Source organism: Mercenaria mercenaria, chromosome 1, assembly GCF_021730395.1.
Source record: "Mercenaria mercenaria strain notata chromosome 1, MADL_Memer_1, whole genome shotgun sequence".
NCBI lineage: Eukaryota > Metazoa > Mollusca > Bivalvia > Venerida > Veneridae > Mercenaria > Mercenaria mercenaria.
In genome coordinates, this window is record NC_069361.1 from 102,982,913 (window position 1) to 103,005,242 (window position 22,330).

Genomic DNA, 22,330 nt, shown 5'->3' on the forward strand with positions numbered 1-22,330 from the left:
GGTTTAAATGACATTTTGAATCCTGTTAACTAAATTCTACGACAATACATAAAATGCTTAAGTATTCTGAACTAAATTCAAGCATAATTCAATTCAATTCAATTCAATGTTTTATTAGGCATATGAACATATATACAGTTCTTCGCCTATGCATTCATTCATAAGCGGTGACAAAGAAACATGAGAAGAGTATGGACAATATACAATGAATGATGAAACATAATAATTTTCAACACTGTACAATGATAACTTTAAACGATACATGAATTCGTACGCACACAACCTTATCTGCATACGGCTAAATTTAGATTGGATCATGAATGACGGATTACTAGTAATTGAAATAATATGGTGTGTTAATTATGTCAAAATAGTGTTTACCTTTCCTTTGCCTGTTGCTCTAGAATTCTCTTTGCATTTGGGTATTCCACCAAAGCCTGTAAAATAATTGCAAGTTAGTTGTTCATGTGTTTGAATCTGTCTATAGTATACTGATAGAAAATGAAAATCTTTATTTCATATCAACTAATTAAGAATTTGTACACGAGTACGCTTGATTATAAGATAATCATACCGACATAAGGTCTTTTCTTGACAACCTCAGGAGCTCTGAGTATCCAACAGCTTTTACATCTGCTGTGCGTCTGAAATATACGTGAATATCAGGAATGTGTTTATTATTTTCTTTATGAGATAGGAACTTCTGTAGCAGATACTGTCACAGAGTATTGCTAGAGTAGGGTTTCATACAGTTCATGCAATTTTCTTGTAAAAATATTTTAAGCTTTTAAGTATGTTATTATATTCAGTGAAAGAAAATATTTTAAAAAACACGGTACAAGTTAAGTTCTAGAAATGTAAGAACTTACTATCGAATAACTAAGTGGAATTTTCCATGAAAACAAATTTCCTTGCAATGGTGAACAGTAAAGGATAAATGATTTTATAGTATGTTTTATCAAAGAAAATAGTTCCATAAAATTTGGGAAAAATTTTACGAGTATGCAGTTAATATCATAGTTTATAGACTAAACAAACCTATTTTGTCCATCATCTAACTTCAAAAGACTTATTTCTCCGAAATAGTTACCCGGCGTGAGAGTAGCTACAACAGTTCGGCGACCATTTTGTTGGCTTGGTACCAAAATCTGACGTAAACAGCAGAGATATTAAAATATACATGCAGTGAAACAAAATTGTGTGAAGTACTCCGAAGTCATGTTTATAAAATTATCATAATATTGTGTGCTATTTCTTGATACCTTAAGTTCTCTGATACGTGACAGTCCAAATTTACATATTCCTATTATAATAATGAATATAAAATAGTCATTAAATACTGAAGCATTTTCTTCTTTTGACTAAAATATTCTATTCAATATCATTCTTTGACCATATGCGTAAAGTCTCACTTACGAAATACCATAACCCGATATAATTTTCAGACCTTGGTTCCGCCTGACTGTCAGATTTTTTTTAGATTTTTTTTCAGTTTTTATTCATAGATCTTTATAGATACATTACGTTTGTAAAATAAGTGAACTATTTTGCTGCCTTACTAGCTCATTGAATGCACAATTATTTCTTACCTCTACTTTGCCGTGATTAACAATAAACATTTCCTTTCCAACCTCCCCAATTCTGCAAATGAAATCTCCCGGAGAGTAGACCTGAGGCCTTAGTTTAAGAACTAATTCCCGTAAGAGGCCTTCTTCACACTCTTCAAATATTTTAACCTATATAAATCATGCATAAAACATATATTCTAAAATATTGATTAAATAAACATCGACAGATTAATTTATCTTTAAATAATGTTGCATCAGCAACTATTCAAGAAATCATATAGATAAACTCGTGAATTCGTGAAATCATGAAAGCAAGTAACTCTTGGAATCTCCAAACCGTGACGTTGAAATCGTGAAATTGTGCAGATGAAACAAAAAAAAATCTAAAATCGTTGAAATCGTGAATTGGAAATCTTCAAATATTTAAATGACACAAACGGTCTTCCGTTCAGTTAGCTTTGTTATTACTTATTATTATACAATTATATTTGATGCTCAGATCTTAATTTTCGTATTTTATTACACTGAATTAGACAGGAGTATTTGAACATTTATCAAACCACCTGCAAAATAAAGGTACCTTTTTCAGTGTTTCTAGGTGTACGTTTATTGCGATTTCTGTACGAAGTCTGTCAGGCAGAAGTTGAAGTAAAGAAGGCTCATCTATTGACTGTGTCCTGTAATTGTTTAACTTTCAGATATTAAACTGCACTAATACAGTTTTACATTTAGAGTACATTTTTAAACCATTAAAACAACATATAAAGGAGTAAAATCGTAATGTCTCATAGTATATTTGTATATAAATTGTCAACATTATTGATTTATGTTGACGAAATACTAGAAGTATTAGCCCGGTTACTTAATGTACCTTTTCCAAGTGTACTCTGCCCATCTTTTCACTCTATTCTGTAATTTTTCATCAACATGTCTGTGTTGTAAGTATGACTTTATCTGGTCCATTCTGAAATAGTTCACATATTACCAGTTACAATATTATATTTTATGCGGCTATAGGCTAAAATTTTAAGAGCAAAATAAGAGAAAAATATCTCTATCTTTATGATGTGTTTATGTGATATTGTTTAATCCCCCTTGGATATAGTGCCTGGTTTTAAATTTTGTCATTTGGCAGTTTTTGTGATATGCTGACTCCAGTTTATGTCGTGTTAGGCAAACTGTGTTTTTTCTGTTTCTATTTTATTAAAGTATATTACTACACCTTGATTGGAATTCTGTTCTTGCAGCATTCATGTTGCTAATGACGTCACCGACATTTCCTACTACAGCAGCAAAAACAAAAACACCGATTAGGAATGTCAGGCCAGTGAACACAAATTCCTGAAAGAGAATAAAATAAATCGGAAATAAAACAAGACCAATCATTGGTTTCCAGATAATAGCGCCGACAACGTGACTATAAATCATCGAATACTACCACATTCATGACGAATAGAGGAGGAAAGGTAAATTATGCGTAAATTCCGAATAACGAATTCCATCTGAAACCCTGAACGCAACAATGTGTTACATGAGAAGCTTAAGCTTGAAAGATAAATAACTGTACAAACCAAGCCTTTTCTTTGAAAGCTCAATACAAACGAATAAAACTCTTTGTAAGTAAATAACTAAGTTAATAAATAGATGAATTATTTATGTATGGTGACGAAGTGCTCTTACAGTACAGATATATATAAACAAAAATCAAATTACAGTTCTAACAAATAGGTTGCAAAATATGAGCGTAGTTTTCATATTGCAAAGCTTTTCACGATGGAAATACTGTTGATATATATGGAAACTAGAATATGTGTACAAGTTATACATAATAACATGGTAATAGTAACAGTTGCAGAAAAGTAAAAAGGCTTACAAGGTCCGTTTCGGGAGGTGGGCGTTCACCAATTGTTGTAAGCGTCATCAGTGACCAGTACATCACTCGTATATACTTTCTGTAATGAAAAAATCTTTGTTATCTTAAAAACAAAAGAAACATTCTCCACACCCGCTGTCTTGAATCATAAAGGGAAGCCTAATTCTAGACACTGACGTCTCCGCGACCACCACTAATAATTAGTATAATAATGTTAAGCTTTTATCTGCGACATTATCAATCATTTAAAGCGTCAAGATGAAGCAAACATTTATTTAATGTGTCTGGAAAATGAACTGCATTGTTTTTTAATTAAGCCCAGACTCTGCTTTTATTAGCACATTCGAGGAATCAATAACTTGCCTCATGAACGAGCTTAACATACCCAGAGGATGTACACAACACCATTGTGTTGAAATACTAGTAGATAGATTGAATAACAATATATACCTAGTGAACGAACTATATTCCTGTCCGCTTGGATAAACCCAGCTGTTGGAACCAAGGCCCTCGTACTCGGACACCACGTAGTATGCACAGCCAATCCAGTGGATAACTACCCACAGGTTCAATGTCAGTTTAAATGCTCGGATAAGATTCGGATTCCTCGTGCGACTGTAACATATTTATACTTTTGGAAAGGGTTTGGAAGTTATCATGTTGTCACTAACTTTTTACGAAATATCCCAGATTTGGGCCATTTTCTTATGTAAATCATTTACATCCCTATTCAAAATTTTATGATGGCTCTGTTACTCTATTTTCATGTTTGAGTAAATTTGAGAAGCCCTTTTTTCCAGAAGAAGAAATACTAGTGGCTATGATCGAAGTCCTATATATCAGATATTAACAGGCTTGCTTGCTTATGATCGCTCCTTAAGTGCAGGCCAGTTTATTTATTCATTGGGAACCTAGAAGTTAAGCGTTTGTGTATTACATAACCTTTTTTTGGAGTTCATAAACAAACGAAAAATGGTAAACAAATTAATAAGAATAAAGAGTATTGCTATTTGATATAAAATCTCTCTTTTATTGAAATCCTGTACATTATGACATGTATGTTCACGAAGGGCCAAAATCTATATCCTACAAACATTCATTCATTTATTCATAAATGTACTTTAAGCTAGTTTAGAGATCTATGCTTCACGACAAATGAAATACAACATTACAAAGGACAAGGAAACAGTCAACTGAAAATGCAACGCAGCGCTCATTTGCTGCTTCATTACATAAACAACCAATGGTCTCATCAAGTATATGGTGTGGTTTTGTTCCATTTTATAAATACAAATGTATGTACAAGAGGAAACAAGGTGATGTATGCATTGAAACTTTATGTGAAAACATATCTGTAGCTATGTAGAAGGCCAACAGAGCAGAGTTAGCAGTAGAAAATATGAATGACATTGGTCGTAATGGAGGTTGTTTATGTTACATTTAAAACAAAACAAAAAACTATGAAATGAGAGCTTCTGTATGCATACCGAAATAGTTTTATAGTTTTATTTTTGTGTTCATTAGTGTATATCATTTAAAAATAATTTATGAAAGTTTAAATATATATATTTTATTTGCGTTTTGCTAATTCAGAATAAGCCGTACATGGATAGTGTTAAGTTACCTGTCTGTGATATCAAAGAATCTTGCCATAGTTGGGTATTTCAGTAGTCGTGGTAATCTAACTAGCATTATATGTATGTCTCCTAAAATGTATAAAAACAACTTATGAGACATAATATGTGAAATCGTAAGCAGTCTTAAAACTCGAAACCGTAACAAATCATACAAATACAAAATATTCTGCGAGCACTGAGTAAGAGCATAAATGCATAACGATTATAATAAATTCTACTTTCGGTATTACTTTTAACATAAACCTGAAATGTAGTTTATGTACTTACCTGACATATAAAAGAAATAGTCGAGGAAGAGAAGGCTACCAAATCCTGCAAAAAAGCACAGTCCAGTTAGGTGTCGGTAAGACTTACAAAAGTAATTTTCGACTATTAAATAGGATAAACCAATCAGCCGAACGTCTGGGTACTACTCTTAACACACGTTTCTGTTTTGATAATTGAAAGTTTTATTTAAATTGATAAGAAATGTCTGATTTGATTTAAACAGTAAGTAAAATACAAAGACATTCGGGAGAGTCTATAAATACAAATTTACAAGTGTGAAAAATGATGTCTAATACATACCGGATATTAACTTGTAGACAGTGCCAAAGGGAAGTATAGCCAGTAAGGCCATTTGGAATTTATTGCTCTTTTTGTATTTTTCCATTATTTTCGTTGGATCCAAGACCTGTGCAAGTAAACAAAAGTACTATGCCAATGGGCATAAATCAAACCATCCTAAATTACTGTCTGTCGGCGTTAAAGGGCAGACGATTTTCACTTTTGATTTTTTTTCCTCTAGGAAAATTATTGTCCGAATGTGCTCATAAGGACTTATGGTGTAATATAATAGGCATAATCGTAATTATACTGTCTATATTTTATGTCTAAAAGCAATCCAGTTGCAAATAAATGTGTCTGTGGTTTCGTCATTTAACTTAATAATGAAGATTTAAGTGCTATATGAACGCATGCTACTAATGCATCCATGTTAGTATAATAATGGTAGAATACAAATACGGTAAATAGAGGATATTACATGAGTGTCTTTTCATATTGAATTTATTCAACGAGTTTAATAAAATGACAAAATGCGAGGCTCTGCCGAGCATTTTGTCAATTTTATTCAACGAGTTTAATAAATTCAATGTGGAAAGTCACAAATGTAATATTCTTTTTATCACATGTTAGCCTTTCCTCTCGAAACATCAAAAGTTCTACTTTCTTTTACTATATAAACTAGTCAATTTGACCAACGTCTCTTATACTATAAATGACGTCGACGTCAAAGTTTTATTACACTAGTGTATTATCATTTCTATTTAATGGCTTTATTACACTGCCGCGACGTTAAACATGTGATAAATGTATGTTAATAAATTGGACGATTGAAATAAATAAGTTAGCTTATTGAGATTAATTAACAACCGTTTTGTAGTGTAGGGTTTTCTTTTGTGACAATTTTTTTCTCTCAAGGTTTATTTTCTGAAATGTATAATATAAATGTATAATATAAATGTATAATGTAAAACCGATAAGAACATCAAAACATTAAGTCAATATTCGCGTCTAAAATAATGTGTACACGCTTACCAGACATCCATCTTCGTAATGTGATATCCGCATGTGGACAAATATATCAAGAATGTATATGAGATCTCCAATAGTATCCAGCAAATAAAATACAGAATCTTCTATAGCCTGGAATGATAAAAAGTTAAACCTAACATTCTAGACAACATTGTTACAAATTGTTTTGAGAAATGAATTCTATAAAAAGGTGCTTTGGTAGCATACAATGCAACAAAGCAAAACAACACCAGATACGGTAATAATATGTCTGTCCACGAGCGGCATAGCAATGTTCAACCAACCTCACACCTCTTATGATTCACCTGTTAAAGCGGAACAGTATTTTGTCTCAATCACGTCTAAAATGAAAAGCTTACTTACTTATTTACTTAAGTAATGTTACAACAAAATTGTAAAGGCCTTAAAAGTAATTCAACATTGCAAATATTTAATGTAATACACAAAATAGGGTCACAACAAATCAAAATTGGTTACGTCGGACCTACCGGATCCCTCATTTCTTGGAATGCAAGTCTCAGTACTATTACTGCTATATTGTAGACTACAGCCAATGTCACAATGCCCTAGAAAAAAATAATAATATCCTTTTAAGTGTTGTTTTGTGATTTAGCTGTTATACTTGCAGTGGTGCCATTTCTGACTAGTTGCCATTGAAATTACCAAGGGAATATAGCAAAAAGAATCTTTTGAAAGGTACTTAACAAATCAAAGGTGAAAATTATGCATAATAACAACTACATTTGCACATTTCACAGACAGCAGTTTGAAATTTTATACCCAACGCTCTCGTTAATGGATGCAATCATCAACACAAATACAATTACCGGAGTCCTGAATTGTCTCGTGTAAATACTACATTAATTAAAAATATTCCACCAGACAGACTTTATAACATAATGCACAATTGAAATAACATTTTGGTTCTCTAGATTGCATGAGACTATATGCGAATGTATACAGCATAGATCTAGTTCATAGAAATAACTGAATACGGCTGTGAACTTTTCGCTGTAATTGTTATGATAACAACAAATAATAAGTGCGTATTTTTACTTCTTTTTTCTTATTTCTAAATCATTCTTTTCACCGAGAGTCATTTTCATGAGGTATTCCAAGGAAGACATGTGTGGAAATGGGCGACTTTTTAAAACACGGACTTGTTATTTGTTACAGTACTTAATTAATATCAGATCATTCATTGACTTCATTTGTTATAAATTTTGACAAACGCATTAACATGTATTTATTTTGTAAGATTCACCCTCTCCCTACTTCAGAAATACATTAATTTCAGTTAAATGAACAAGTTTTTTTTTTGAGACCAAAAGTAGTTCTTACCAGCCAGTAATATGTGATGTTGCCATCCGGATCCAGGATGATGTCAGATAATGTAAGATCCTCTATCCTACAGCTCTGAAAGTCACAGAAAAGTAGTTTCGTTTGTCTTCTACAAAACTTAAATATTGATAAAGTATGTTATATGTTAATACAGAACATTTCGTTTTCTCACGGCTAAAACTCATGATAAGACAATATTTTATAAAGAAAATGTAAAGTTTAATTACGAACAAGATGCAAAGACTTTTTCAGCATTTTCTTTCATGTTTTTTCATGTTCAAATACATGATAATGTACCATTTTATCCCTTTGCCGGTTTTCTTCGTTTTAAAAGCATTGAATAATTACTTTGCAATATATTTGCTATTATTAAAACTATCAATCACATTGCCTCGTCTCTTTGGGTTCAGTTTGAGTTATATTATTCCATTATTGGAAGCAAATACGTCAAGGAAAGAAACTGAATAGCGTATAGATGGTAGAACATGTCATATGAGCCGCATCATGAGAAAACCAACATAGTGGATCTGCGACCAGCATGGATCCAGACCAGCCTGTGCATCCGCGCAGTCTGGTCAGGATTCATACTGTTCGCTAACGGTTTCTCTAATTGCAATAGGGTTTGAAAGCGAACAGCAGGCTGGTATGGATCCATGCTGGTCGCAAATGCACCATGTTGGTTTTCTCATGGTGCGATTCAATTATATATTTCCAAGATTAGTTCAGAAATTCCGCCCCTGTTACAGTCACAAAATACGCGGAAGCCGGCTGCTGCTGTACGAAAAAGGATACAGATATATAAGAACTTATAAAAGGTCTTCATAAACCAAACAGACTGCTCTTAGTGATGCTTTTTACATCTGTGATTTATTTATTTTTTACGACTGCAATACATTTATAAAGATATGCTTCTACCATGTGGAGTTAAAGGCGTTGCTTATCTTTCAAAATATTTTGATTGCCGTTCCAATATCTTAAAATTAGTTTTACTCTGTCAATTTCATGAGACACATGATGCAACATATGAACTAATTAGTACGTGCAATTCTAGCCTCCCACGAATTTGCACTATGACGTAAAGAGGCTATGCATGTTTATAGTTCCGTCGTTCAGACGGGACAAAAGCAAGTGCTATATTTTAAGAGTACGTTGTTGCATTATGGAAATGTATTAAACTACAATGTATTTAAAGGCGTACGCTAGAATTCCCTGTATATGAGATGGGCGAAAATTTTCCCAATAACAGAATTTCTTTAAACTTTGGATATTGAAGGACAATCATCTAAGAAACAAAATAAAAATGCAATAAAAATCATAGGTCACCGGATTCGAAAAAGAGTTATCTACCCTTGAAAACGTCATTTTTGGGGGAAATGCCGTTTTCAAGGGCAGATAACACTTTTTCGAATCCGGTGACCTATGATTTTTATTGCATTTTTTCGTTTCTTAGATGATTGTTCTTCAATATCCAAAGTTTAAAGAAATTCTGCTATTGGGAAAATTTTCGCACCAAATTCTAGCATACGTCCTTAAAACATAAATTACTTTATTTAACATATCTTTGATCTTGGCATTAAGCGTGTCAACCTGCTGAAACCAAACATTTCTTTCCGAAAAATGCGAAAGTAATTTCCCCTCAACAAATTGTCGTGCGCAGTTACGGACTAACAATGGAATAACAGGTTGAACAGAAAATGAGTACAACGTCTCAGAAAATCCATAATTCTAGGATAATATTGAGATGCTGTATCCAGATACGTCTGTGCAAGATAAATTGACAGATAAATGTGTATGTAATTCTAACATCTGTGCAATGTTTTTATATGACATCATGAACTATAAAAGATAGAGATACAGTGTTGCCGAGACGAAGAACACTCGGATTACATGTTGGCGTATCACTTCTTCGTTTCCCACTTTCTTTACGGATAAGGAATCTGTATATTTCCGTTGAATTAGCAATGGAACGCTGCTTAGAGAAAATAAAGGCATTATGACATACGATAGACGCGATTTGATAAACGAAACAAATACTAGGAGCCTGACACTGGAAGGATAATTTGATAATTCCAATGAGTCTAATGAAGCTGGTGCAAATACTTAGAAACCGACAAATTTATTATTGTTCAAAAAGCAATACAGGTAAAGAAACAGGTTTAATAGACACTAATGCTCTTTATGTCATTTTATAAGACTTTGAATGCTACTTGTCTGGAAAGTCTTTAAGTAAAATTCAATAACCTAATTGCTAATATATGTTGTAATGCTAATGCAAATATCTGTGTGCATTGCCGTATGAGTCATCCAAAATAGAATAAGTGGCTGTTCTTTGGTTATGAAATTCCAGTTACATTTGCGTTTGAAATGATTTTATTAAAGTGCTATAGTGCCTAAATCGTCCATTTGAATTCGATTAAAGTAACATTGGATTTTTCGACTGTATCATACAATGTCACTGAGCGATTAGAATGTAGAAGTGTTCATGACAGCGTTACGCACGCAGTTCCAGTTCGACTGCTATTACAAAATTGATAATTACAAATAAATTTACATCGTTAAAAAGAAATAACACTATTATATAATTGTGATGTTTCACTAGTGTAGCAAAGCTTCAACGTTCAGTCGTTTTAAATATAGGAGACATTGCCCAGTTATGGTAAAGAAATAAGAAATTTAATGTTCAGCAGGAAACGGTAACATGTGATAAAAGAATATTACACTTGTGCCCTTTCACATTGAATATATGCAACTCGTTGAATTAAACAAAACGCTCGTCATTTTATTCACTTCGTTTTACAAATTTAGTATAACAAAACACTTATGTAACATCCTCTATTTATTACACCGTTTAGCTGTTGTTTATAAATACAAATCTGAACTGAAAAAGTAAACAAAATAAGTATAAAAGTAACAGAGTGAAAAAAGGTGGCAAATTTTTCTTTATGTTTATTACGCAACATTATCCTTTCTATATAATAGGATGTTCCCTTGGGAGTCTGACAAGGGAAGGGATATTGCAGATTTAAGAAGATATACTGACAAGTCTGTCAAATGAATGTGACAGACTAACGCAAATTCACAATAAAGTAAAGACAATTTTAAACGCGACATATTATACCAATCTTTTAAGTATTGAATTGTAATTGCAAACATACTTTGAAATGACAATACGTAATAATAAATCATGCATGGAACAGCTATTCCAAAATATCCCCTTTGGTCGATCATTGGTGTTTCGACTTACGTTTTATGCTAATTTACTGCTCAAATTTAGTAAAGTGAATAACACGGGAAACCAAGAAATAGTTGGGGGTTTTAAGTGGGTATAAGGTGGGTGAGGGGACAATGTGGGTAGCGGGTATGCTGATGTGATACTAAGAGACAATGTCAAGAAACACAAGAAACTAAAAGTAAAAAAATGTGGGGTTTGGATGAGAGTTAAACATTATAAGTTCATATTTACTATCAGCTACGAAAGACTACATACTACAGCGTTACAAATGTTCGCAATAGCAAATTATTGCTCCATAAATATTCAATGTCATTATCAAAGAACATATATAATCAACAATTGAAATTAGATTCATAAGTAAAACGGAGAGCAAACAGAATCTTATTCCAACCCGTACGTGTTTCACCATTGATTACTATGAGTATTTGAAATACTAATTCAGGCTAACTCTGTGATAAATATCGGGAAGACGATTGTTGAAGATGACTATATAGATTTAAACCACAATCGGTATAACTGTTCATGCATTTATTAATGTGGCCTATGAGTTTATTTACTTTATGACTGTCTGTATTTGTCATTTTTCCTTTGAAGCGAATGCGGATATTGTTCAAAATTAGGTCATAGACACAGATCTTAATAAAATGACAGCTGACTATGGCTGTAACAAAAACCTAACCTTGCTTCACATAGTTTATGATTTCTCTTGTGGCTACTAAACAATATGTCGGAACCAATATACATTGATCGTGTATTTGAGCAGTAAGATGCTTGGTATATTTTCTTTCAAGTATAAAATGTCAAATAACCCAATGTTTTCCACAAGTACAGTAGGAAAATGCTTGGTGAATTATGGCACCTATTGTTATGATTGATGCCCAAACCTATTTTCTATTTCTATGACAATATATCAATAACTAAACTAGAAAATGCTTTTGTAAAAGCGCATGTCTCCCCCAATGCAAAGTCCTATAGGCAAGAAGTCAATAGGGGTCAGGAGCGAAAGGCAAAGAGACACTGATGGTTGGCTGCAATAGGGATTATCTACTTGGCATGTCCAGTCATCCCGCTAAATTTCAACACTCTTGGCCTAGTGGTTCTCAAGTCACTGTTCAGGCTTCTGTGACCTTGACCTTTGATCAAGTGACCTCAAAATAAATAGGGGTCATCTACTCTGCATGTCCAATCATCCTATTAAGTTTCAACATTGTAGGTCAAGTGGTTCTCAAGTTATTTCAAAAAAAATGATTTTACATGAACAGGCCACTGTGACCTTGACCTTTAATAGACTGACCCCAAAATCAATAGGGGTCATCTACTCTGCATGTTCAATCATCCTACGAAGTTTCAACATTCTGGGTCAAGTGGTTCTCAAGTTATTGATCGGAACTTGTTATCAATGTTCAGGCCCCTGTGACCTTGACCTTTAACGGAGTGACCCCAAAAACAATAGGGGTCATTCACTCTGCATAAACAATCATCCTATGAAGTTTCAACATTCTGGGTCAAGAGGTTTTCAAGTTATTGATTGGAAATTGTTTTCCATGTTCAGGCCCCTGTGACCTTGACCTTTAACAGAGTGACCCTAAAATCGTTAGGGGTCATCTACTCTGCATGACCAATCATCCTATTAAGTTTCAACATTCTGGGTCAAGTGGTTCTCAAGTTACTGACCGGAAATGGTTTTCAATGGTCAGGCCCCTGTGACCTTGACCTTTAATGGAGTGATCCCAAAATCGATAGAGGACATTTACTTTGCATGTACAATCATCCTATGAAGTTTCAACATTCTGGGTCAAGTGGTTCTCTAGTTATTGATCAGAAATGGTTTTCCATGTTCAGGCCCCTGTGACCTTGACCTTTGATGGAGTGACCCCAAAATCAATAGAGGTCATCTACTGTTTATGACCAATCATCCTATGAAGTTTCAACATTCTTGGTCAAGTGGTTCTCTAGCTATCGATCGGAAATGGTTTTCAATGTTCAGGCCCCTGTGACCTTGACCTTTGACGGAGTGACCCCAAAATCAATAGGGGTAATGTACTCTTCATGAACAATCATCCTATGAAGTTTCAACATTCTGGGTCAAGTGGTTCTCTAGTTATTGATCGGAAATAGTTTTCAATGTTCAGGCCCCCGTGACCTTGACCTTTGACGGAGTGACCCCAAAATCAATAGGGGTCATCTACTTATCATGGCCAATCATCCTATGAAGTTTCTAAATTCTGGGTCAAGTGGTTCTCTAGTTATTGATCGGAAATGGTTTTCAATGTTCAGGCCCCTGTGACCTTGACCTATGACGGAGTGACCCCAAAAACAATAGGGGTCGTCTACTCCAGCAGCCCTATAACCCTATGAAGTTTGAAGGTTCTAGGTCAAATGGTTCTCCAGTTATTGCTCGGAAATGAAGTGTAACGTACGGACGGACGGAAGGACGGGCGGACAGACGGATGGACGGACGGACAGGGCAAAAACAATATGTCTCCTGGGGGAGACATAATTAATTTAAAGACAATGTATTTAAAGAAAATTTCATGTTGTACAACAATGAGATATTGACCAGCAGATATTGAATAGTTCATTATGTTACATGTTTCAAAGTCTCTTTACTTTTCTAAACTTTATTACTTTAATTTAGCGGTGTGATGGATTTGAGGTCAGCACCCGGAAAATTTGAATATGAAAATAATGTCACAAATTGACATACGGGCCTTATTGTATCTGTAGTGTAAATGCAGGTATTGCATCATCTTTTTGTACATTTTTGAGTTATTGAGGTAAATGTCAGATTTCACGCATAAATTACCTCTCATGTTTTTCTGTATTTCATAACTTAAATTTGCATGTAAATTTCATTAAATTCGGTTTAGTAATAAGAAAGTTGATATTTTATAAACTTCAGTAATTTATGTTTTTATCCCCAAAACCACTATAACGGGCCTTAAATTGTCAATTTCAATCCGCGCCAAAAAGTCAGATTTCCCGGCTATATCGTGAATCCCGTGAAAATACAAATAGTCGGAGCACACGAATTAGCCGTGAGTCCCATGAAATTTAGTATTTGGCGGGACATTACCCTACAAATAGACTGGACTAGATATGCCTTGCGCACACCACATTCCGACATTAGACGAATCTATGTCAGACTAATTTTTCTTGCTAGAAATTCATGCTCGATCGAGGTAAGAAGTTTATTTGTTAGATTTTTGTATGATTATTGAATTACGATTTTTATTTGGTAATTTTTTGTGCATTTTACAGAATTCTGTAACATTTACTTTTCGGCATGTGATTTTAGCTAGTTTCAGTATGTCAGGATAATTTATTAAATTTTTCAGACTTTTGTAAATTATTTCGAAAGAGGACTCTAAAATGTTTCGTTTATATGAGACGTAAGAGTTGTACTGAAATTTGTAACATGATATTTGTATAGTACTCTGTTTCAAATACATATGTCAAACATTTCGTTGTTATGGAACGCCGATACTGCATTGCACTGTAATGTATAAATCTATATGGCAAGTCTAGTACCATGTATGTAATATATTATTGTAATATGAAATTGTGTGCCAGTCTATTGCATATACATAAAACGTCCGTTTTGTTGTATGGCATTAGATATTATATGGATGCCAACTATGATATAACGTTTGATTTACATTGAATTTTGTTAATTTGTAGTTGTAAATAATGGCTGCAGTTTATCATTTCCATTACTATATTTTTTTCATCATAAACTTTTCATATCTTTTTCATACTTTAACTTTAGTCTTTTAAGTAAGTCATTTTTGTAATAATGGAAGTAATTAGTGACGTATTCTACTCAAGTGACGTATGAACTTAGTAGCATATATATTTTGTATAAGTAGCACGTATTATTTATGGGAGCCTACGGAGGTACAGTGTACCCAAAGGAGCAGTTTTATGCCCTGACTTATTTGTTTTGCTATGGTGCTTACAGTATGTTATATATTTTAGCTTCTTCCGCCAGACGATTTTACCTGGTGATGTCATAACCCGGAAGTACAATGCCCGAGGTTCACTTGTCTTCACTTGCCTGGATGTGATTTTCCCAGCGCAGAGCTTTCGTCCCATGGTTGTGCCGTAAACCGCAAAGACGCTGATTTTTGTTATCCTCTGAAGTCAACTCAGGGATGCAATCACCTACCACCATAGGGAGTCAAAACGGAATCAACGTATTCACGGTTGAAAGGGACTTGATTTGAAGATATGTTATATATTTTTGTGCTGCTTAAAGTTCGCAATTAACTGAAAGATCTGTGCCACGTCACATTAAAATGGAACTGTCAGTGATAGAACTTTGTATCTAGAGATACTGAACTTTGATTTTTTTTTCTTTCTTTCTTATAATCAGTTTCTTTTCTACATATCATTTATTCATTGTTAATACTCATTTTATGTAAATAAATTTGTAAATATTGTAAAGGGTGTTGATTTGTTCTGATAGTTATTGTCGCCGGTACGGCCAGTCTTGTCACAAACAACAACAAAAGTACTAGTAATAGTAATAGTCGGTTCAAAAGGACCTGGAGTCCTTATGTTGTTACTTATCTTGCCGACTCAAAATAAAATTTATCTTATCTTACTCGTGATGTCTTCACAAAACATTGTATGCAGCTATAAGGCAAAAAAGAGTAAAGAAAGTCATTTAAATTCGTTAATAAGACATAAAATGCATTTGCTTTGGCTAGGGACAAGGCAAAAAATGCACAAAATACGACTCTTGCAATGATAAGTAAATACTTAAGATATTGTCAGCAGGGGATAATAAGCTTGGGTTAATAAGGATATTATTTTGTTATATATAAGATAACTGTGAAGGAACTCCGGGACTACTGACCATGCAATGGCATCCCGTCCTCCCCCCACCCCACATGCCAACACGCACACACAAATGACACATAACAAATTTTGGAGAAACGGCTTTGATGTAACCTTTCTATGCACAGCACATCCCTCACTAAAAGTATGGTTAGCTTCACACATATTTCAACGCCAGATGCTGTCGTCACAAGAGTCCTGGTTAGAATTCAAACGCATACACAAATAAATATCTTTATTTCTGATCGGCTCATTACGTACGGCCGGTGCTTGTTTGAGAAACCAAAGTAAAAAAAATACCACTGAGGAGAGTTGACGTTGGAATGAACGATAGACAGCGATAACCGAATCAAATTCAAAGTACCCCATTTGCGACATATGTTACAATAAAAAGTCATCCTTACTTTTTTGTGGGCATATTCAAATTACATATAATAAATATATAATAATAATAATAATAATAACAACCCTGTTTACAATTCTCAGAAATTTGGTTTGTTTGGGTTAAGTTCCGTTTTTCAACAGCATTTCAGAAAATTAATGTACATGTGTTAAATTGTGTAGTAACATCATATTTGATTTCCTTGATTTTTTTTTATAAAGAATAATACATAAAACTGGTTAGAGTATTTCCATTTAGTTTTATTAATGTCACAGGGTGAGAAATGTGCAGCCAGACCGGAAATCGAACCCAGGGCCTCGGAATACCGTTCCGATGCTCTACCGACAGAGCTATCCGGCCGCCTACACATTTTCTCCCCGTTTTAATATTCAAGTCCTGTACCGTGACATACTCCCCCTCTATATGAAATTCGTCCTCGAATTTCTAATGGGATAGAGAACAAGGTAAACATGATCTCGGAGTATATTCAGTCACGGTCCCAAGTTGGGCGCCAAATGTTACAGGGTGAGAAAAATGTGCAGCCAGACCGGGAATCGAACCCGGGGCCTCGGAATACCGTTCCGATGCTCTACCGACTGAGCTACCCGGCCGCCTACACATTTCCTCCCCGTTTTAATATTCAAGTCCTGTACCGTGACATTAACACTTTTAAACATTTCAGGGTTTATCTAAATATGATGATAAATTCCCAACTATTTTAGATATTAATATTTTAGTTATATTAAACACTATATCTTCGAATCCATTAATGCAGAGGATTAAAACATTTCTGGTGGAAAGCTAATATTACATGTTGAGAGTTTGCATGTTTTTTTTTTCTATTTTAGAACTGTTTCATGAAAGTAGTATAAGGAAATTTTACGTATTTTAGTACATAAACCGGGACTAATAACGATTTTGTATATAGTGTTTCGCATTATGTTTCATCACTGTATTCAAGAACCAAACCTGAAGGCAAATAAGTAGACACCTAAACTCTCTCGGAAAAATACATTGTCCTATATTAAATGGCCAAGCCTCATAATTCATAGCATTTCTTATATGGTGTTGTCTACGTGTCATTTATTATCTTTTCAAGACATTGAAAAACCGCTGTGTCTAAGCAATGCATTTATTCAAAGATATTAATCGTTTTGCTTCACCTCGGTATTCCGTTATCAAATATTCTGTTACACCATCTTTCAAACCTCCCGTACAAACGTCAAAGAAGGAAATTGAGTAGCGAAAAGATGGGCGAACAAGAATCGTCTGTCATCCAATATCCTGTAAAGAGGCAATCGCTGATGTGTCTTTATCAAAAGATTCTTAAGAACCGCTCATAATAGAAACATATCAACTTTTTATAGCTTTTATTATCTATATATTGCCGTTGAAGTTCCTGTTGCCAGTGTTATATATTTTTCTACTTTTTTGTGAGAAACATGTGAATTACATATTAATGTCTTCCAAACATGTGAGAAATGTTTTGTTAAATGTATTTCATTTTTGGTCCGGGGTTCGATTCCCGACACGGTCATCATTTTTTCTTGATTTGGAATTTTAAAACTTTTTTAGAAACAAAAACTCATATTCTAACGTTTATAATATGACCAGACTTCTTAGCCAAATCTGGAGGCCAGTGCCTTTAGATGCACTTTTAAAAGCCCGCTGAGACTGACTTTCTTTAATATTTGTCTCGTGACCTGTTTAGCCTGGCCCTTGATGGTGTTACTTTTGTCTTTCTCCATTCAGCAAAGTCTGTAAAAAAAGAACTTCGTGCGTGGGTATATGATTCTAAAGGTTTTTTATTTATATATTTTAAGAGAAAGTGTTTGCGTGCAACTCAGTGGTGGGTTCTTATGCGGTGTCTGACTTTGTTCTTTTACGTGTGTGTTTTGTTCTTGTTATCTATTTGTTAAACCTTGTCTGCATATTTTTATGTAAATGTCTGTCGTCTGCATTCTCGTACATACCTTGCTGAGTTATATATATGTTCATACGCTACAAACATAGTACATTCATGAATATTATGGATGCATTATTAACGACAAGTTAGTCCTAATTTAGCCAGTTTCCATTCAACAGACCATTTAAAGTATGAAGTACCAGTGATAAGAACGTCCAGCCTATGGTTACATTACTGCATTTCAGCTCATATTTGATTTGAGGTACAAGTGTATTTGTGTCGAATTTATTAGAGTAGACTTTGGTAATACTGAAATATTTTGGCTTTCAATGTGTTACAAACATATTGTTACGAACAGTTCAGAAATATATCAATAATAAAACAATTTATAAGCGTATAAAATTGACATATTTCACTCTGAAGCCACCTTTTTATTTTACACGCAGACTCTCGTACACACTCATGAACACACTTAATCAAACTGAGTTTGCTAATATTTTTCTTGGTTCATTCTATGCTTCCAAATGAGATTCTAATAATTATATTTTATTAGTAGACAAGGTATGTTTCTTTCTTATTATCTAGATTTATAGAAAATATATCTGAGATACTCTTTTAGTGACTTTTCTTTAAAAAAAAACCTTACAACCAAACAAGAACTCACATAAGATTATGACACCTGTTTCTAAAGATAAGCCAATACAGTGACAGCTAAAACGTAAAAAAGAATCCTTGAACTTTATGATGCTAAATGGAATACAAGCTTACACTAAAACTTGTATTAAAATTTGCTAAGTTGAGGAAGTGGCACAACTTTCTGAAACAATGAAACGGAGTTATGGGACGTGTACAATATATGTCAGGTCATCAGAATTAACACGTGTGTGTCAATCCATTTCAACTAGAGGTTACTGAGATACAAGCTTGCACAAAACAATTTTCCAAATAACGTTTATCTGCAAAAGAGCCAAAACTTATGTATAAATTCTCTTCAGATCCGAGCACATGAATATATTCAGAAATAAGACAGAAAGTATTGTCTTGAAAAGAAAAAAGAAAACGTTTAAATCAATCTGTTGAGACTTGGAGATGTAATGAACTGTTTTAAGAATAACTTTGAAACATGTGATTGGCATTTTCTTTCTTTTCATGACGATATGATGTAATTTGTCAGGCACACGCTACTTCCAACGATTTTCTGTCTTAAACAGCTGAATTTAATCAGACGATTTGCTTAATAATGCATACTGCTTATCATATTTAGAATACAATTTTCGAAATATATAACCTTTTGAACGCTTTTGCTTCACCGCTGTTTTACATAATAATCAGTACTGATTTTTTTTTTTAATAACTGAAACAAAAAGAAAAAAAACAACAACAATATTTATAGTTTCCTCAGTATTTTCATAGCAAGTTTCCAAACTAACTTTCTGTCATTGAGTTCATACTGAAAACTATACATTGAGAGGTAAGTTGGCAATATTTTCTGCTGAAAAATATGAGGAAATTCATCCCAATTTGTAATATGAGTTTTGTAAATGATAACCATGTAGTGTAAATTATTAGTCCGAAATCACATTCTGTCTGTTAGAACTGTAATTCGTCAGACCGTAATCGGAATCTGTCAGTCATATTCGTTCATTTCAAGCTCAGGAGCCTTTCTATTAGGGAATCCTATAATATTCGTCTAATGGTAGTAAAACAAATCTAAAAGCATTTCGAAGACATTTATTTTTGCGTTGACTGCTTTACAATTATTATATATAATGGCTGGATTTAGAATTTAAAGTTCTGTATGCATTATGACACAACCCAGAGTTACAGCTTTACGCTCTAATGGTCATCATTGTATAAAGTGGCATTTTTCTTCAAATGTATCCATCTTTAATGTCTATAGCAATATTGTAAATGGTTTAAAGTAAAATATCCTGGCAAAGTAGTACAGAGGCGATATTTTAATAACAACTTCTTTAATTTCTATCACTTTTAGGCGCAGACGGGTGTTACTTATCTACAATTTCAATACTGTTGCAATAATAAAAGACAATTCCTTAGAGAGTGTGCTGAAAATTTATTTCTAAACATTATTCGTTATTGATGTATACTTAAAATATCTACAATAATGTTTAAGGTGAAGAACTCTATAACATTCAGAAACAAGTTTCCGTCTGGGAACAAAAACCTAAATAGATGTCATTTATATCATATGTTCCAATGTGCTTATTCGTTCATATTGTTTTAACTTGTCTGCTTTTTTTACGTTGGAAGCATTTTGCTATTTAATATTACTTCTGTTTCAAAAATAGCTTTCAAACCAAAACGGTTGTTGTTATTCCTTCTCTTGAGAAAGAATATCTTAATTCAATAAGTCACACTTGACTGAGCTACTGATGTCGAAAGCTGTTGGAATTACAAGCTGGCCAATTAAACTCCGTGACCTTAGAAATAACCTCTGGCGTTAAACTATTCTTTCTCAATTGAGGCGACTCCATGGATTACACAATACTAAACCCGAGGATGATTAATTGATTCTTTTATTTCCTCCTGAACGTAACATATGTACATTCACCAGATAGACATATATCAGCAAATTTAAATGTAAACAACCAAATATTATCGTTACCTTCAAATGCATGGTTAATATGTGAAAACAAACCCCATTGCGACCCTCTAATTATGTGCAAGGAATTCACACATCGAATCATAATAGATTGACCAGGTCAATGTCTTATTGCCGTATTTACTCTACTGAAAGAGGTAACAGATTTAATTTGTTGTTGGATTTAACAATTTATGTTAAATAACTAGCGTAAATACTTACCTGATATTTTTGGCAGTATAAAACAGACATTGCAACCAAAATTTTACAAGATGGTCATTTTATATTTATATAGATGTGCCCTAGAAGGAACTTTTGGTATGCTTTAACTTGTATAGATATCTAAATAAACTAGATCGTAACTTATAGCGGCTCATTCTAAAGCCACGCCACAAGGCATGCTTTCCATTGGCAATTTCCGGTAAAATTCAAATATACAATATGACTGCGTAACAGCTGTTGTGCCTTTGGAATGAATGATTTATGCTTTAGCTGTAATAAGTCCCATCAAAGGACATGCATTGGGCATATAGATATTGCTGTAAAGCGTTGAGATATTACTTTCTTTGATAACACAGGTTGCATCATTACACATAAAGTACTGTTTCGGCGATACATAAAAAAAACATGGACTGTATTGCTTTCAATACATGTCCGAATTAGTATATGTTACAGTATTAAACCAAACTCAAACGCATGGATCAAAACCGCGAAATTACACTGATGATTTACTTGTCCATTTTTTCAATCTGTCTCAAATCATTTTAGGCAATTCAAAATGCAATTTCAGTATTACCCATGTACCCGAGGATATTAGAGCTGTGTAAAGAGACTCTGAAATCAGTTCTCAGGATTTAAGAAATTGACCTTTTAGTTATGTTTAGTGTCTGTGTCCGTGTACGGCTAGATGTGCTACCTGACGAAACACCAAACACCATAGTGATATATACTGAAAACTGATTGTAGGCACATTTTTTGTCCTCGATTTGTCCAGCTAATGCTCTTACATTTTAGAAAAAAATCGAAATTCTGTGAGAAAATTATAGGTTACCAGATCTGTATCGAACAAAATCCGCACGAGTTCTGCAGCGGACATTTTGTGCAAGTTTAGAAGCGTACTATAATTCCGCTAAAGAACGACCGTAAGTTCTTAAACAAAATGACGTCACGAACCCTATATCCAATATATTGACGTTTCAATCCCTGCTGTAAGTCCTGCTGTAAGTAAGTGAAGATTAAAAAAACATATGTAATAAATTTTCATATATCAGTACATTGATTTTGATGATGATGCATGCCTGAAGGTGTTGCTCCCTATTGGTAGTTTTTGGAACATTTACCGAATTCCACCAATACTTTTTTTATCGTCTTT

General features: G+C 33.6%; 1 protein-coding gene and 1 non-coding gene across 9 annotated transcripts in view; both read right to left on the minus strand.

Annotated features, from left to right (window-relative positions):
- LOC123528340 (cyclic nucleotide-gated channel rod photoreceptor subunit alpha-like) overlaps positions 1-22,330 on the minus strand; it is a 63,355-nt gene that overhangs the window by 5,333 nt on the left and 35,692 nt on the right. For all 8 annotated transcript variants that reach the window (XM_053519139.1, XM_045308114.2, XM_053519135.1 and 5 more), the window contains 15 exons: positions 7,995-8,069; positions 7,142-7,219; positions 6,657-6,764; positions 5,646-5,751; positions 5,346-5,390; positions 5,066-5,147; positions 3,892-4,056; positions 3,442-3,520; positions 2,791-2,909; positions 2,440-2,532; positions 2,149-2,245; positions 1,590-1,736; positions 1,039-1,148; positions 575-644; positions 382-437 (listed from right to left, as the gene is read on the minus strand). In XM_053519139.1, the coding sequence (XP_053375114.1) occupies positions 382-437; positions 575-644; positions 1,039-1,148; positions 1,590-1,736; positions 2,149-2,245; positions 2,440-2,532; positions 2,791-2,909; positions 3,442-3,520; positions 3,892-4,056; positions 5,066-5,147; positions 5,346-5,390; positions 5,646-5,751; positions 6,657-6,764; positions 7,142-7,219; positions 7,995-8,069 (1,430 nt within the window). The remainder of the gene's footprint in view (positions 1-381; positions 438-574; positions 645-1,038; positions 1,149-1,589; positions 1,737-2,148; positions 2,246-2,439; positions 2,533-2,790; positions 2,910-3,441; positions 3,521-3,891; positions 4,057-5,065; positions 5,148-5,345; positions 5,391-5,645; positions 5,752-6,656; positions 6,765-7,141; positions 7,220-7,994; positions 8,070-22,330) is intronic.
- Trnat-agu (transfer RNA threonine (anticodon AGU)) lies at positions 16,990-17,061 on the minus strand. The gene has a single exon. It is a non-coding gene; the product is annotated as a tRNA-Thr (tRNA).